The 17047-nt window shown below is 49.1% G+C and overlaps 1 protein-coding gene across 6 annotated transcripts in view; it reads right to left on the bottom strand.

Moving 5' to 3' along the window:
* Positions 1–931: 931 nt before the first annotated feature.
* Positions 932–17047, bottom strand: part of Znf341 (zinc finger protein 341) — a 42832-nt gene continuing 26716 nt past the window's right edge. For all 6 annotated transcript variants that reach the window (XM_046433941.1, XM_046433942.1, XM_046433940.2 and 3 more), the window contains 5 exons: positions 9385–9481; positions 7871–8003; positions 4063–4174; positions 3790–3860; positions 932–2164 (listed from right to left, as the gene is read on the bottom strand). In XM_046433941.1, the coding sequence (XP_046289897.1) occupies positions 1623–2164; positions 3790–3860; positions 4063–4174; positions 7871–8003; positions 9385–9481 (955 nt within the window). In that variant the 3' untranslated portion in view covers positions 932–1622. The remainder of the gene's footprint in view (positions 2165–3789; positions 3861–4062; positions 4175–7870; positions 8004–9384; positions 9482–17047) is intronic.

The following is a 17047-nucleotide window of genomic DNA, read 5'->3' as shown; positions in this document are numbered from 1 at the left end:
AGAAATTAGTGGCTGGGGATATAGCTCAGTTGATAGAGAGCTTGCCTTGCATGCACAGGGCCTGAGGTTCAATCCCCAGCACCACCAAATAAATAAATAAAATAATAATAACTAAAAAAATACATACATATATAATTATCCCTGCCCCCATCCAAGTCTCTGGTCAGCCCCAGCCCTCAAGGTCTTGGCTCGCACCTTGCTCTTCCCCATCTGTCCATCCAGCAGAGCATCCTCTGCAAAGGGCCCAGCTCAGATATCGCTGCCTCTGAAACTTACTGGTCCCTCCTCTGGCCTCTTGCAGGCTGAAATGCTCACAGCCCTCACCATCAGCTTTGTCCCCGCTGACACACCGCGCCCTTCCTGCCTAAGGATGCCAAAAGTGGGGCCTGGCTCTGAGCTGCAGCCCTGGATGCCAACACTGAGGCCTGAGGGACGCGCTGGTCTCTGAGGAAACTCAGTGTCTGCCCTGGCCGCCCTCCAAACTCAGCTTCCTCGCCTGTAACAAAGGCAAAGTGGCCCAGGGGCCCTGAAGATACATGGGAAACCTGGTCAAGGCCCCTTTCCTCCCTCCTGTCTCGCACCTGTACTAGCTGGGGAGGGAAGAAGAGGGGACAGGAGAGGCTGGCGTTGCTGGCTATGCAGGGGTCCGCTCAGGATGGGCTCCTGGCTCTGGGCAGAATTCCTGGTTCTGAAAGGCTGGGGCGAGGCCCGGGATCCTGAATTTTTCTCAAGCAGGCATAAGCCTTCCCCGGAGTGTGTGCCCAGCTCAGGCTCTGTAACAACCATCCCAGGAGCACACACACTCCTCCCTCATAACCTCACAGTGGCTGCAATGTGCCAGCTTCCCAGCCCCAAGGCTTTGGAGGAGAAGACTGTCACCTAGGGGCTAAGAAAGGAACTGCCAGGCTCGGGTCTGAGCCATTTGGACACATATGATAGAAACATTTATTGAGTACTTTCCCAGTGAGGGCACCATACCAGACGATCTGCACATTTCACCATACTGAACCCCCAAACCAACCCCAGGAGGTAGGACCATCACAAGCCCACTGTATGGATGAGGAACAGGGGAGCTCAGAGAAGTGAAGTGACTTTACTGAGGTCACAAAGTAAGTGCTTGGCAGCTCTTGGATTTGAAGCCAGATCTGGCTCACAGCTGCCATCTACCTGCCATACTGAAGTGCCTCCTAAATGCCTACCTCACAGTTTTCTGGGGACACTGTGAGGAACCCTAAGGGAAAAGGTCCACTAGGTAAGGACTCTGACCATGTCCAGTCTCCTGAAGAGAAGCTTGATTAGAGGCCATCCCAGGCGGCTGGAGAAGGGTGGCTGGGGCCACCCTGTCTGCCTTGGAGGTGGTCTCACCACCAGCCTAGCTTAGCCAGGCCCGGGCTTCTCGGGCTCCGGCCTTCTCTCTTGCCATTTGCTCTGTCCTGGGGATGAATCCCAGGATGCTGCAGGGCCCTCCAGCAGACTGGGGGCATAGAAGGGCAGCCAGGGGCCCGAGCTTACATTCCAAAAGGGCTTCTGCCACGGCTCACTTCCCCTGGAAGGATCTCTGGTCCGCCTGGGCCGCGGGGCCCACAGGCATCAGGTTGGCCTGTGGGAGCAGGAGCTCCACCTCACTCCGAGGCCTGGATGTAGACAGGTACCGCGAGCATGGCACACGAGCCCTCGGCCCCCGCCTGCAGCTCTGCCAGTGCCAAGTTGGAGCCCAGCCCCTCAGCATGGCCTGGCACTACCAGCTCAGGGTCCCCGCCCACAGCGCCACCCACTACGATGGACAGCACAGCATCCTGCTCCGAGAAGGGTGGCTTGCCGGGGGCAGCCTCGGGCACTGGCCCGGCCCCTGCATCCTTCAGTTCCTCTAGTCCCAGTGGGTCCTGCAAGGGGGCCACCACCTTGTGCCCGCCACCGCTGCTGCTGCCGCTGCTGCTGCGGGGAGCTGCCCTCCTCCGGGGTGGCCGCCGGGTTTGCAGGTCCTTGTCCTTTGGGGGGCCAAGGCGGCAGCGGTGATCCTTGAGGTACTTGTGGCGGGAAAAGCCCTTGGCACAGCCGGTGCAGCGGAACTTGTAGTTGCCTGTGTGAGCACGCTGGTGCTCGGCGAGGTGGGCACGACGGCTGAAGGACTTGCTGCACAGGCCGCATTTGTGCAGCTTCATGCCTGAGGGGGTAGAGGCAAGTCAGTTTGAGGAAGCAGACCCTCACCCTGCAGGGGTGCTTCGCCCAGGGAATGACACTCAGTGTCCTGCCTACTGGCCCTGGCTTCCTCCACTCTCCTCTCCCACCTCCTCCCAGCTAGTCACTCTTGCCAGCCATATACTTCCTTAATGCAGTAAGCTGGCTGCTGCCCCTGGGCCTTTGCACTTGCCATTTCCTCCGCATGGACCAGTCCACTTAATCCTTAAATCTTGGTAAACTTTGCAGGTCACCATGATCTCTCACCTGGATGACAGAGGCAGCTACCTCCTCTGGTCTGCCTACCTCACTACAGGGAGCTAGAAATGTCTTTGCAAAACACAAACGAGCAAGGTGTTCCCTGTTCCAAACCTCCCACTGATTCCCTATGTTCCCTAAAAAGCACGCTGCTGTCTGGCAGCCCCCTCACCTCTCGGCCCCATCTCCTGTCTCCAACCAGGCCCTGTGCACGGCCTCCCACCCCCCCTTCTCCCTCACCGTGAGGTCAGCTCTGTTGCCCCCTCTCCCAAAGAGCCATTTCCTGGCTCTTCTCATCCTTCGGGACTCGGCTCCCAGGGGCCTCCCTCATCCCCACACCCTTCACTCTCCGCCCTGTTTCCCTCCTCCCTGCACCCAGTGTGCTTGCTGCTTTATTTGCTCACTGTATACTTTTGGTCTCCCCACTAACTGGGAAGTTTCCCAAGAGGGCTGGGTGGGTTCTGCCTGGCTGATGCCCTATGCCACCCACGCCTGAGCCAGGGTCAGGCCTCGAGTCACTCCTGAATGAATCCCTGGTGTCCACATCACCCTCAAGTCAACCCAGCTCCTGCTCACCCTGGTCCATGCACACGCCCTTGGTCGCCGCAGCCTTCTTGGGATGGAGGCTCAGAGAGGCAGTGACTTGCCTGAAGCCACCCAGCAGCAAAGTGACAGCCCTGATTCAAACCCAGATCCTGCCTCAACTCCTTCAACTACTCTCAGTTTTCAGGGTTTCTTTAGCCACTGGGTCCTGTCTGTGGCCAGTAGTTCTCACCCAGGGGTGACTTCATCCCATCCCCAGGAGACTCTTGGCCATGCCTAGAGACACAGCTGATAGTCACACTACTGGGGGAAAGCCACTGACACCAAGTGGACAGACACCTATCAGGGCACAAGACAACCTCCCACGACAAAGAATTACCCAGCCCACGGTGTCAAGGCTGCCAGGATGAAACATCCTCTTCGAGACTAAGCAGTGGGTGGAACCCCACAGAGCTGCTCTAGGGAGCCCCTGGGAAACGAGGAGTGGTTTGAAGACCCTGCCCAGCCAAGGAGCCTCCCAGCCACATCCTGGACCACACCTGATCCACACTCCTCACACCGGGCACCACTCCAATTCAAATGTCCCTTCTCAGGCTGGCCTTCCCCTCAGACTGGGGGGCTGTGAGATTCGTCTGTACCCCTCAGATTCCGAGCACAGACTGGCTTCCAGCCCACGAGGGCAAGTCCGTTGGCTGGACTCCACCAGGCAGGGACAGTTGGCCTCGCGGGTGTGTCTGCTTTTCCTCCTCCTGCCGTCGTCACCCAGGGCTTGGGCTGAACCGCCCGCCTGGCAGGCCGTGGGTCCCTTACCTGAGTGGGACAGGATGTGAGCCTTCAGCTTGTCTGGCCGGTTGAACTCTTTACTGCAGCCCGTGTGCGTCCTGGAACCCACAGGCATGAGTCAGGGGAGCGCAGCAAGCTTGGAGCCCTCTTGCTGGCCCCCCAGTGGCCCTGGACAGGACGGAGGGACACCCTTTCGCCCTAAGGGCTGGGAAAGGAAGCAGAGTAGGCCTGGCATCTTTGGGTCCAGCCCTCCCTGGGGGGACTCCACACTCCGCCACCACCTGCCGCAGCTCTACTCACGAGAAGGGGCATTTGTATTTCTTGAAGGGCTCGTGGATCAGCATGTGCCTCTTCAGCTTGTCCTTGCGGTTGAAGGCGGACTCGCACACGGGGCATTTGTAGGGCTTCTCACCTGCAGGAGACACCCCGCCAGAGTGAGGGTCCCAGGGCTCCCCACTGAGCCTCTCAGGGCGGCAGCTCCGCCACGGAGGTGGGCTGGGAAAAACGACTTCTCATTTCTCGATTTTGTTTTGCCAGGGAGAAGAGAGGACTCTTTTATTTTTTTTTTTAAAGATGGGGTCTCGCTGCATTGCCCAGATGCCTCTGAACTCCTGGGCTCAAGGGCTCCTCCGAGGGACTATTTTAGACAGGCTGGTGGGAGACGCGCCTCCGGTACAGCAACTCATGAAGAGAGACCCCGGACACGGAGCTGCCAAGGAAACGCAGGCAAGGGTCCAGGCAAGAGGGAAAGCAGAAGCATGCTGGGGTTCCTGAGGAGCCCCGGGAGGCCCGCATGGGGAGGAAGGGGCATGGGTGAGGTCACCAGGCAGCTGGCCTCATGGGAGGATCTGGGCGGCTGAGGTCGGACCGTGGCTTGCATTCTGAGCTGGATGAGAAGCCAGCAGAGGGTCAGAGCAGAGGAGGGACAGGCCCCTCTGGCTGCGTGTGGAGAGCAGACTCGGGGGAGTCAGGCTGCAGGCTGGGTGGAGGCTGGGCAACAGGGAAGCGGCAGAGGACAGGCCAGGTCAGGGAAGTGGGGTCAGCAGCCCTCACCAGGGGATTGGCCATGCATGAGAGGAAGAGAACGTCCAGCATGAATCTAAGGTGTGCCTGAGTCACGGTGGATGGTCACAGCGTCAAAGCCATCGGGTCCACAATGGAGAGGGAGACTCACACTTTATCCAATCAAATCCCTGGGGTAAGGACTACTATTGTCCCCGTGTTACAGCTGGGAAAGAGAAGGTCAGGGTGACCAGCCCGCAGTCCACACTCTGGCTGGGCAGCTAGGATTCCAGCCCAGCGGTGCGATCCAGAGCCCACCTGAGCTGCCCCAGGTCTTCCTGCTGCTAAGCTGAGCCTATCTGGCAGTGGAGGGGTGTGTCTCACCTGATGGCTGCAGAGCCCTCAGGACACCAAGGGAGGTGCCTACAAAGCTCATGTGCGGTCACAAGCTGCTCTTTGGAAAGGGCTATTCCGGGGCTGATTTGATTTTCTACCCTTGTGTCCTCTCTGTCCTCCCGCAGAAGGAACAGTGCTTTGGAAAAACTTCAATGCAAGTGCTTACGGGAATTCTGGTGCTTACTATGGAATGGTCTGCAGCCAGCAGGGTGTGCAGTGGCGCACACATGCCTGTGATCCCAGCGCTCAGGAGGCTGAGGCAGAGGGATTGTGAGATCAAAGCCAGCCCAGGAAAAGCGAGGCCCTAAGAAACTCAGTGAGACCCTGTCTCTAAATAAAATACAAAATAGGGCTGGGGATGGGGCTCAGTGGTTAAGTGCCCCTGAGCTCAATCCCCAGTACCAAAAAATAAAAAATAAAAAAAGACTAAGGTCAATCTGTGTTCTGTTCTCTCATCTGGAAAGATCCCTTAGCCAAAGTGGCAGAGGAAAACTATAAGGTAGTTTAACAAAGTCACTTTCTTGTTAGGAAAAAGTATAATCCTTATGCCTCATAAAACCCCAGGGGAAGCTGGGTACAGTGGTGCACACCTGTAATCCAGCTAACACGGAGGCTGAGGCCAGCTTGGGCAATTTAGTGAAATTCTGCCGCGACAGGTGACTAAATCAGTCAGGGTCACTCCAGGTGAACTGGGTTGGCACTGAATAATCACACAGAGACAGAGAAAATACCTTTTTCTTGGGGTTCAGTGAGGGCTCCTTGGCCCCAGCTCCCACAAGGGAAGCAAGAGAGGCAGACAGAAGAGCGCCTGCCGGTGGCCTTGTTTACTGAGGGGAAGAAAGCTCCACCCACATGAGGCCAGGGATTGGGTTTCAGTCTCACTGGGTGACGCCCACTCCCAGAGCTTCATTCCTCTGCCAATTTTGAGATCCACCTGTTTCTGTGTGCAGGGGAAACCAGTGGATGTGTGCGCTCAAGGCTAAGGGTGCTCAGCTCCTGTGTGGCAGCTCCTGACAAAATTTTGTCTCAAAATAAAAAATAAAAAAGGCTGGGAATGTGGCTCAGTGTTAAGTACCCCTGGGTCCAATCCTGAGGATGAAACAACAACAACAACAAAAATTACAAAGCTTAAGACTTTCCTTTTTTATTAAAGGTAAAATATATATAACATAAAATTTACCATCTTAGCCATCTTTCAGTATTCATGTCGTTCAGTGGCATTAAGCACATGTGCACTGTCGTGCAGCCATCAAGACCATCCATCTCCATAACTTTTTCCATCATCCCAAGAAGAAACTCAGTACTGCACTTACATTTTATTTTTATTTTTTTATTTTTATTGATACTGGGGATTGAACCCAGGGCATTTTACCATGGAGCTACATCCCCAGCCGTTTTTTTACTTTTACTTTTTTTAATTTTTGAGACAGGATCTTGCTAAGTTGTTGAGGCTGGCCTCCAACATATGATCTTCCTGCCTAAGTGGGGAGTCCCTGGGATTACAGGCATGTGTGACCACACCCAGCCTGCACATACATTTTAATCTAGCACTTTCTTTTTTTTAATATTTATTTTTTAGCTGTAGTTGGACACAATACCTTTATTTTATTTATTTATACGTGGTGCTGAGGATCGAACCCAGGGTCTCGCACATGCTAGGTGAGCACTCTACCGCTGAGCCACAACCCCAGCCCTTAATTTAGCACTTTCACTGCTGGGAATATATGCTACCGATCTATACCCGAAGTTTGCCAAAGGACCCACATAGCATTGTGTGAACCTTACAAACTAACAGCTGAAAAAAAACTGAAGGGCCTGCCCATTGTTCAGCTCGACAAAGGAATACTATACAACTATGAAGACAGAGTTGCTATTCAAGAACATCTTCAGCTATACTGACAAGGAATTCTGACACAGAATTCCAAATTATATTCTATGTTTACCTACATAAAAGTAAGCAAGTATGTTGTACAGATATAAAATAAAACCAGGGCAGCCCCTACTAGGTCCTCTCTCACCCTGTGAGAACTCTGGCTCTTTTCTTCTCACTTGAATAAATCCTATTATTTTATACTGGAATGAATGAGTGAATAGATAAATAAATAAATAAATAAATAAATAAAATAAAACAAAACTAGATTGACCCAAACTAGACAGTAATAGCAGTTACTTTCAGGGAGGGGATTAGGAGTATCTTACAAACTCCCAAGTAGCTGGGACTACAGGTACATGCTGCCATGCCCAGTTAGTAGTTATTTTAAAAAATGAACACAATTGAAAATATTGCTTTGTGAAACTTTGGTTTCAACATATCCTATGTGCATGTACATATTTCCTGGGTTGTGATATAAAATATGCTTTACTAAAAAGAATTTGAAAACTGGATTGTCCATGTAATAGAGCACTAGCCTAGCAAGCGCAAGGCCCTGGGGACCGTGGGGGGAAAATAACATTTAAAGATTAAAAAAAAAAAAAAATCAATGTCTCAACTGAGGAGAGAGGGTTTCGCCCAGATTTGGTGGGAATTTTGCTCTAGACTCCCGGAGCAGTCTCGGGGCAGAGCCAAGGTCCCCGCCCCAACACCAGCCTCTAGCAGCTTCTCCCTGCTCTAGTGCTGGTGGGGACCCAGGGTTCATGAGGGAGAGCTGGTGGGCGTAGGGCGGGAGGAGGGGCGGGGCCTGGGCAGGAGTGGGCGGGGCGAGGTACCCACCTGAGTGGATGTGAGCGTGCAGCTTGAGGTAGTGCTCCCTCCGGAAGAACTTCTTGCACACCTGGCACTTGAACCTGCCTCCGCTGCCATGCGTGGGCAGGTGACGCCGCAGATAGCGTTCACAAGGGAACACCTGGAGGCAGAGCGCTCGGCTTCAGTGCTGCCTCCCCAGGCCCCCTCCCGCGCACCTTCAGAGCTCACGAGCCCCTCGTGTCCACCCCCAATGGAGATACCCTTCCTTCTGCTCACCTGAGACCAGGCCCGCAGCGGCAGACCCAGCCCTCAGCACCTTGTGGCTTCTCTACTCACCCAGGAGACAAGCCCAAAATGCACCTTCTCTGAGTTTCTGCCCAGGCTGTTCTTCCTACCCACAGGGCCTTTCTCTATTAGTCTCACAAACTCCTACTCATCCTTCAAGACCCAACTCAGATGCCAGTGCCGCTGTAAAGTCTTCCCTGAATTCCTGGTGCCTAGCTAGACAAAGAAGATCCTGCCTCCCAGTGATCACTCACGTTTTAAAATCAGCATTTAACCCACTGGACTAGGATCCCTGGCTTACATGGGGACTCTAGGAGGGCAGAGGGACTTTCATTCCTCAGCAAAGAGCCCGGGTCAAACGACTGTCGGGTAAAGGAATGAACAGAAAGGTAATAAAGACCCAGAAAACACAGGAACCCAGACCTTTCCCTGTAGACAGAGGAAAGGCTTCACTCATTCACTCACTGGGTTAAGAGAAGCCGTCAAGGGCACAGACACAGCGCCCCACCCTCATGAGCCCCATCACTTCCTAGCTAGGTGGCCTTTCCGGGTCTTGTTTCCCCCTGTAAAATGGGGACAGAAAGAGTATATCTGCCCTCCAGGGCTAAGTGGGTCAATTCAGATAGAATAATGGCACCTGGCAGGTGCTTTTTTCTCGACTCATGATACTTTTTGCTTAGACCACAAATTCTGAAGTTAGGTATGTAATTAGAAACATCTAGAACAAGGCTAAAGTGGAGAGAAAAAAAAAAAAAGGCTGTCCTGGAAAATCTGCATGTAAGGTTGTCTCTCATGAGTAGAACCTGGTGACGGCAACCCAGGGGAGCAATCAGCAAACCCAGATGGCAGGAAGCCCCACAGGGCCAACGGCCCAGTTCCTTGGAGAGATAAATTAAAAGGGGGAATAAAAAAGGAGGCGCTGGGGCAGGGGCGCGGGTTAACAGAAGCTTCTGTTGTGTGGATAACTGCAATATAGGGACTGATTCAAATCAACCATGACACTTGAGCCGGGGACAATGGAAACACTTCCTGGATGTCTGATGGCATAGGAGCAGGTTTTAGGAAGGACTTCCAGAGTCACCAACAAGAAGGTCCAATGATGACGACAGGATGGTACATTGGGAAGCTGGAGGCCACACTCAGATGCCTGTCGGCCCCCTGCACCCACTGGCACTTCCCGAGGTGGAGGAGAGACAGAAAGGGCAAGGCGTTTACCCGCCACCTCCCTTGTCACCACCCGTAGGGCCAGCACCCACCTTCTGGCAGTGCGGGCAGGGGAAGTTGTGAGTGGCGGTCTGCAGGTGGTGCTCCAGGGCCTCGGGAGTGGAGTACTTGTTGACACATTTGACACACCTGAGTGGGGAGGAGCCGCAGAGGTGAGAGCAGCTGGGCAGGCGCAGGTCTGTCCCCGTTGCCCCAGGCCATCATCCCTCCTGCCCCAGGCCATCGTTAGGAGGCAAGGGCCTGAGTTTCCCTGGTTCTCAATCCACTCCTCTCTCCTGCCACTGCCTCCATCCTCCACCCAGCTGCTGCCACCACCTGCTGGGACATGCACAGTAGCCTCTGGTTCAAGTTCCTGTCCCCAACCTGTCCCTGAACATCCATTCAGAGAGCAGCCAGAGGGAGCCTTTAAAAATAAAAATCAAGGGCTGGAGTGGCAGAGCGCTCGCCTAGCATGTGTGAGGCATTGGGCTCGATCCTCAGCACCACATACAAATAAATAAATTAAATAAGGGCATTATGTCCATCTACAACTAAAACAAATATTAAAAATAAAAAAACAAAAACAACAAAAATCAAGCCAGCCATGGTGAAGAACACCTATAATTCCAGCTACTTGGGAGGCTGAGGCAAGTTTAAGGCCAGCCTCGACAACTTAGTGAGACCCTGTCTTAAAATAAAAAATAAAAAGGGCTGGGGTATAGTTCAGTGGTAGAGCACACTTGTATTCGGTCCCTAGCATGACAAAGGAAATCAATCAGTCAATCAGTCAGGGCTCTGTGTAGCTCGGTGGTGGAGCGCTTGCCTAGCATGCACAAGGCCCTGGGTTCCATCCCCAGCACTGCACACACATACACAAATCAACAAATAACTAAAAAATGAAAGTGAGAGTGTCCCCCAGTTGCTTGCACTTTGTTGCACACCACGGCCTATGAGGCCCTACGGTCTGACCCACTCCTACCCCTCAGACTTCTTCCCCTACTCCCTACCCAAACCGCTCTGTCCCAGCACCCTGGCCTCCTTGATGAACCTTGCACACAGCAAGATCATTCCTGCCTCAGGACCTTTACACTTGCTGTTCCAGTTCAAATGTCACCTCCTTGGAGAAGCACTCCTTGACCATTCTGTCTCAAGTTGCCCCCCACAGTCTACCCCAGGCACCCCCTGTTATGTCACCCAGCTTATTTTCTCCTTAGCACTAATTACTAGGAATTATTTTATTTGCTTGCTTGGTTATGAACAGTCTCCTCCCCTACACATGGTCCCTAACAATGGAACTACACCTTTCCTATTCACAGCTTGCTCAGGGTACCAGCGAGAATCTGTCATATGCAAGAGCCACACAAAGGGACGCAGGTCCAGCTCCTTCCTGCCTGATGCTCTAGGTTTCCTCACTTGTGACATGGCCCTGCCTGATGGTCATTCTAAGATTGCCACAGAGTCGAAGGACACAACTGTGCTGAGTGGCTCATAACTGAAAAGTGTGGTATACACAGCTCCTGTGGCTGACATGCCCCTGGAACAGCATGTTCAGGGACTGTGGTATAGCCTATGTTTAGCCTGTGCTTAGCATGTGCAAGGCCTGGGTTCAATCCCCAGCACCACAAGGAGAAAAACGGAACAGCACTTGTAGGTCCTGAGCCACTCTGAAGGAATAAGACCACCATCTCCCACCACAAAGACATTCACCAGCCAATGGACCCTTATATAATGAGATACCTGTGGGGCATGTCACAGGTGAGCAGGCAAATCATGCCAAAACAGAAACACATGAGCCCTGTGGTCCTTACACTAGTGCCACCCACGGGAAGCCCCAGGAAGATGGCACCCATGGTGGATCTAGGGGACCCCTCAGACCACACTCTGAAAACCACACACAAAGTTCTCCAGACAGCAAGAGAGGGAGGGGGGTAGACTGGAGGGAGATACCAGGGGAGCAGAGACCCAACAAGCTGGTGAGGGGACAGGACTAAACCTCAAGTCTGGGGCCGGGGGAGATCAGCAAAAGCCATGAAAATCAAAACTCCCTGCCAGAAATACCTCCTTCACTAAGTCATCCAAGGCAGCACAACAAGTTATGGGACACATGATCATTACGTGCCTCCTGAGATGGTGCCCGGAGAGGGACAGTGTCACTAGTGATGTTCCTGCCAAAAGGACACATCCTGGATATAATAGCCAGGTAAAATCAGGCAGACCCAAACAAAGGCATTCTACAAAACAACTCAACGACACTCTAAAAATATCAAGGTCAGGCTGGGCACGGTGGTGCACGCCTGTAATCCCAGTGGCTCTGGAGGCTGAGGCAGGAGGATCATGAGTTCAAAGCCAGCCTCAGCAAAAGCGAGGAGCTAATCAACTCAGTGAGACTCTGCCTCTAAATAAATACAAAATAGGTCTGTGGATGTGGCTCAGTGGTCGAGTGTCCTTGAGTTCAATCCCTGGTACCCCCCCCCACCAAAAAAAAAACCTAGGTCAGAGCCAGGTGTGGTGACACACACCTGTAATCCCCAAAACTTGGAAGGCTGAGGAATGAGGATCAAAAGTTCAAGGCCAGACTGGGCAACTTATCGAGGTCTCATCTCTAGATCAACAACAGGAAGGGCCGGGGATGTGGCTCGGTGGTTAAGCACCCCTCGGCTCAATCCCTGTTCTCTCTCTCTCTCTCTCTCTCTCTCTCTCTCTCTCTCTCTCTCAAACACACACATACACACACACACACACTCAAGGTCAGGCTGGAAATGTTGCTTAGCACAAGAGCACTTGCCCACGTGCCCAAGGCCCTAGGTTCACTTCTAGTTCTTCAAGGTCATGAAAAGCAAAGAGAGCATGAAACTGTTCCAGCTTCAAGGAGGTGAAAGAGGCATGACAATGAAGGTGAGGTGTGATCCCAGGCTGGACCCTGGGCCAGAAAAAAATGTGTGTGCTTTTCTTTTTTTTTTTATTTTATAAAGGATATTAATAGAACAATTTGGAAGTTTTAAATAAGGCCTGAAGATGAGCTAATAGAATTATACTGATTTTTTTTTTTTTTTGGTACCAGGGATTGAACTCAGGCGCACTCGAAAACTGAGCCACACCCCCAGCCATATTTTGTATTTTATTTAAAGACAGGGTCTCACTGACTTGCTTTGCGCCTCACCATTGCTAAGACTGGCTTTGAACTCTCAGCCCTCCTATCTCAGCCTCCTGAGCTGCTGGGATTACATTCACCCTATGCTTCCCTTGTTTGGGGCAAATGTACACAGAAGATAAAAAGGAAAGAACATCACATCTTCAAATGACTCTGAAATGCTTCCAAATATGATAAAACAAATGGGATATGACGTGTGCAATTGGGAAATTGGGTGAAGGTAGATATGGGAATCTCTGTACTAGTCTTATAACTCTTTGGGAAGTTGGAAATTATGCCAAAATAAAAAGTTTTAAAAGAGCTTATTTCTTCACAGTAGGGCCTCATGCATACAAAGCTATTTTTTTTTTTAATTTTCTACCTGTGATATTGTTACTGGAGTAATGTTTACTTTGTGTATATGTGGTACTAGGGCTTGTAGCCAGATGCCACATCCCCAGTCCTTTTTTCTTTATTTATTTTGAGACAGGGTCTCACTAAGTGGCTGAGGCTGGACTTGAACTTGCCATTCTCCTGCCTCAGGCTCCCAAGTCACTGAGATTACAGGCGTGTACTACTACACCTGGCAGTTTTTATTTTTGAAGTTAAATTTGGAACATGTGGGTCAATGGGATAACTATAATCAAGTGGTTCTGTTTTCAACAAGGACTACATAGGTTAAAGCATTGGCAAAAATCAAAGGATAGTTCTATACCTCTCCTACGTGGAGGCGACAGTGCCAGTGACTCGGTAATAAACAGTAATAAAACACTTATTCAGTTGAAGCTAACAGACCCAAACCAGATTTTAAATGGTTGGCATTTTTCTCATCTATATGGTACTGAAAACAAAATTCTAAAAGTTTCATTGACCATTTTATATGTTTAAAGTTCAATTTATGTTTAAGGTCCAGATACATGCACATGATTTAAAAGAGTATTTATTGGTTATCTTGCGTGTATTAAACCTATAAATCTTTAACTCTACAAAGTTTTTTTTTTTTTTTTCTCTTGTGGTGCTAGGGATTGAACCCAGGGCTTCATGCATGCTACGCAAGTATTCTACACTAAGCTGTACCCCACTCCACAAACTTCTGCATGATATTTTTAGAAAGCTCAAACATGTCATATTTAATCCTGAGATAAATATGCATCTTCAGTCACAGATACACAGGGTGCCAAATACACCTCAGAAACCCAAAATAATATTTGTTATTTAACTAGATTTATAAAGTGGTCATTTAAAAAACAAAGAGACAGGGACTCAGTAGAGCACTTGCCTCACACATATAAGGCCCTGGGTTCAATTCTCAGCACCACATATAAATAAATAAAAAATAAAAAGGGCTGGGGGCGCAGCTGAATGATAGGACACCCCTGGGTTCAATTGCCAGTATCTCAAAAAAAAAAAAAATCTTTTAAATTGTAGCCAACTTAATCACACATAAATGTTCTAATATTTGTCCTCCACAGCCTTCTGCAACCTGCTTAGACATTCTACAACTTGTTTTCATCCTTAGTTTTCTGTCCCATTTTTCTTTTTCCCATCCTGGAACAATCAAGTTACTTTATTTTAGGACAAAAATCTTACTTTACCATTCGAAATCTTTTCTCAACCAAAAACATTCTCCAAAATATGTCCTCATACTCATAACCTTCTTAGGTCTTTCTCCTACTTGCTAATTCTTTTCTGCCCTTTTTTTCTAAGTTTGCATTTTAAAACAATTTTACAGGGGCTGGAGTTATAGCTCAGTGGTAGAGCGCCTGCCTCGCACTTGTGAGGTACTGGGTTCTATCCTCAGCCCCACATAAAAAAAAATAAATAAATAAATAAAATAAAGATATTGTGTCCATCTTTAAAAGCAAAACAAAACAATCTTACAAAATTTCTGAATTTAAAAAAAATCACTCCTTTTTCTCAAAAAGATGAAATACTAGCTGGGCGTGGTGGTGCACGCCTTAATCCCAGCAACCTGGGAAGCTGGTGCAGGAGGATAGCAAGTTTGAGGCCAGCCTGGGCAACTTAGCAAGGCCCTAAGCAACTTAGCAAGACCCTATCTCCAAATAATAAATAAATAAGTAGGGCTGAGAATGTAACTCAATGGTAGAGCGACATGGCTCAATCTCCAGTACTGGGGGGAAAAAAAGATAAAATATATACTTTTCATAATTTTTTCTCATTAAAACACAGCTCAAAGTGTTAGAATTATAATTTTTAGTAATCTTTAATGAAGACCCAGGAAGAAAGCAATCTTGAATGTTTTTTGATACATCAACAACTTATAACCCCTTGTAGGTGGACACAATATCTTTATTTTATTTTTATAAGGTGCTGAGGATCAAATCTAGTGCCTCACGCATACCAGGCAAGCGCTCTACCACTGAGCCACAGCCCCAGATCATGAAAACACATTTAATGACCAAAATATAGTATATTTTTATAGACTTTAAGATACTTATTTGCAAGTTTTATGTAAACCTTGAACTAAGCAGTTTTCCATAGCAACAGCTGGGTTTTAGAAAGCTTTCTTTCATCCAGTTGTTTTCCCTCAGTCCTGAGTGGGTTTGAGAGTTAACCCTTGTATACCAGCTCTAAAGTTGAAGGTTAACCCTTGAATAACCAGATTTTGAGAAAAGATGGGGGAGGGCAGTAGTCAGAGAGCCCCAAATTTCCATTTAGACAAAACAAAAAGCTCAAGTTCCTATGAACACCCCAGCCCAAGGCAGGATGAGCTGATAATCTCACTCTGATTTTCAGATATGGCCATATTGATTAAAGTTCCATTCCTACAGACCCCAAAACCGAATCCATCAGAAAAACCATGAGCTCAAAAAGGCAGAAGAAATTATTTTTCTTAATCATAGGTTTATAGCTATAAACAAACAAAACAGTAAAAAAATTCTCTCTAGTGGGCACTGAGACAAAATCGGTACTTTCCATTATTATGCAAAACACAACAGAGATATCCTCAAACTAGCCTGGTTTCTCTGTGTACCTCATGTCCCTTCCCTGCTAAGTGGTACCACAAAGTTACAGAATCCAAACTTCCCTATTAGACAAAGGGCAGAGGCCCAAATTGGTTTAAAAGAACCACACTGGTTCAAAGGAACCCCAAACAATAAGGAAAAAGAGGGGTGAGGGCTGACGTGCACCATCAGGGAGAACTTACCAGGGCTCAGAGTTCAGGGCCTGTAGGTCCAAAAGTTTATTTCTCTGCTTCACCAAATCATGGTAAATGCAGCCAATGCTGGCCCAGAGTGGAAGGAAAAAAAGAAATCCCTGAAACAAAGATAGTTTCAGTAGCTGCAAAAAACTGCCCTTTCCTTCCCCTTGGCCAGGCTGTCCAGGGGCAAGTAGCTGATGCCCAAATTTCTCCTGGCTGGCTCGCCAAAATTTTTATCAAGAGTCCTAGGCTGGGAGGCCTGACTCCAGGGGTTCCACCAAACCAAGTCTAGCTATTCACCCAAAAAATGAAACCAAGAAGTTAATGGTAAAAAGCAGACAAGGACTTTAATCAATATGGCCAGAATGGGAAGTCAAAGTGAGACCATGCAACTCAGTCCTTTGGGGTGTTCACATGAGTTTTAGATTTAAATAGAGGAAGAATCAGGGGAGGGGAATGAGAGATATGCAGAATTAAACGGTTTTGATCAAACTGTGGTCTGGATGATCATGATCTCACTCTGGTTCTGTAAGGTGTGGCTCAGGAGAAATCCTTATTACTTGAGGGGGCAATCTCCATTTTCTTCTTAGAATGCAGGAGGTTTAGTTATCAGACCTGTGATCCAGGAAGCGGGTAACTTGGTTCCTATGAGACAAGTGCTTCTGCTTAGGGGGCAGTCTCATCATGGGTGATGTGTCTGCAAGATTCCACTCTTTCTGGAAGGTATGGGGTAGACTGGAGATTTCTTTTTCTTTTCTTTCTTTTTTTTTTTTGGGGGGGGGTGTGAGTGTGGTGCTGGGGATTGAACCCAGGGCCTTGTGCATGAGAAGCAAGCACTCTACCAACAGCTATATCCCCAGCTCAAGACTGGAGATTTCTAGGCACCACTCCAAGGTTCTGAAACAGGATGAAATTCAAATGTCCCTACAGATCTTTCCTCAGACTTGAAAGGAGACAAGACGGTTTAGGTAATTTAGGGCTAATAAACCTTATATTGCTAGCTTTTAAATGAACACTCCTTAAAGAATCAACATGCCTAATGCAGAGCTGAGCAGGTCACAAAGTTTAAGGTGATAAAGGAGACAGATACAAATGAAGGCAGAGAAGCCAGGTTTTATCATGCTTTTAGTTCCCCATTGGGCACCTGAAGGCCTAAATGAAGAATCAGTGCTGTTAGCAAAAGCACCTTCTCTAAGTTCCTGTTACAATGTGGAGAAGTGGGTCAGGGTAGATAAGGAATTCCTACTCACTCTGTGCCCATTTATGGTTTTTAAATATTGTACTATTTGCACATAACAATTAGTTTTTGAAGGGGGCAATTAATCTTTTTTTAGAACCCCCATGGGTCTCTGACTTGCAAAATTGTTTCTAGGAACTTACAAATGAGTAAAGATGTATGTCCAAAGTTATTCCCTGTAGTACT

The sequence above is a fragment of the Marmota monax genome, unplaced genomic scaffold (genome assembly GCF_021218885.2).
Source record: "Marmota monax isolate L192 unplaced genomic scaffold, Marmota_monax_Labrador192_F-V1.1 WCK01_AAM20220418_F8-fsc00014, whole genome shotgun sequence".
Lineage (NCBI taxonomy): Eukaryota > Metazoa > Chordata > Mammalia > Rodentia > Sciuridae > Marmota > Marmota monax.
Note: the sequence above shows the minus strand (reverse complement) of the source record. Positions and strands in the feature narration are given on the sequence as shown.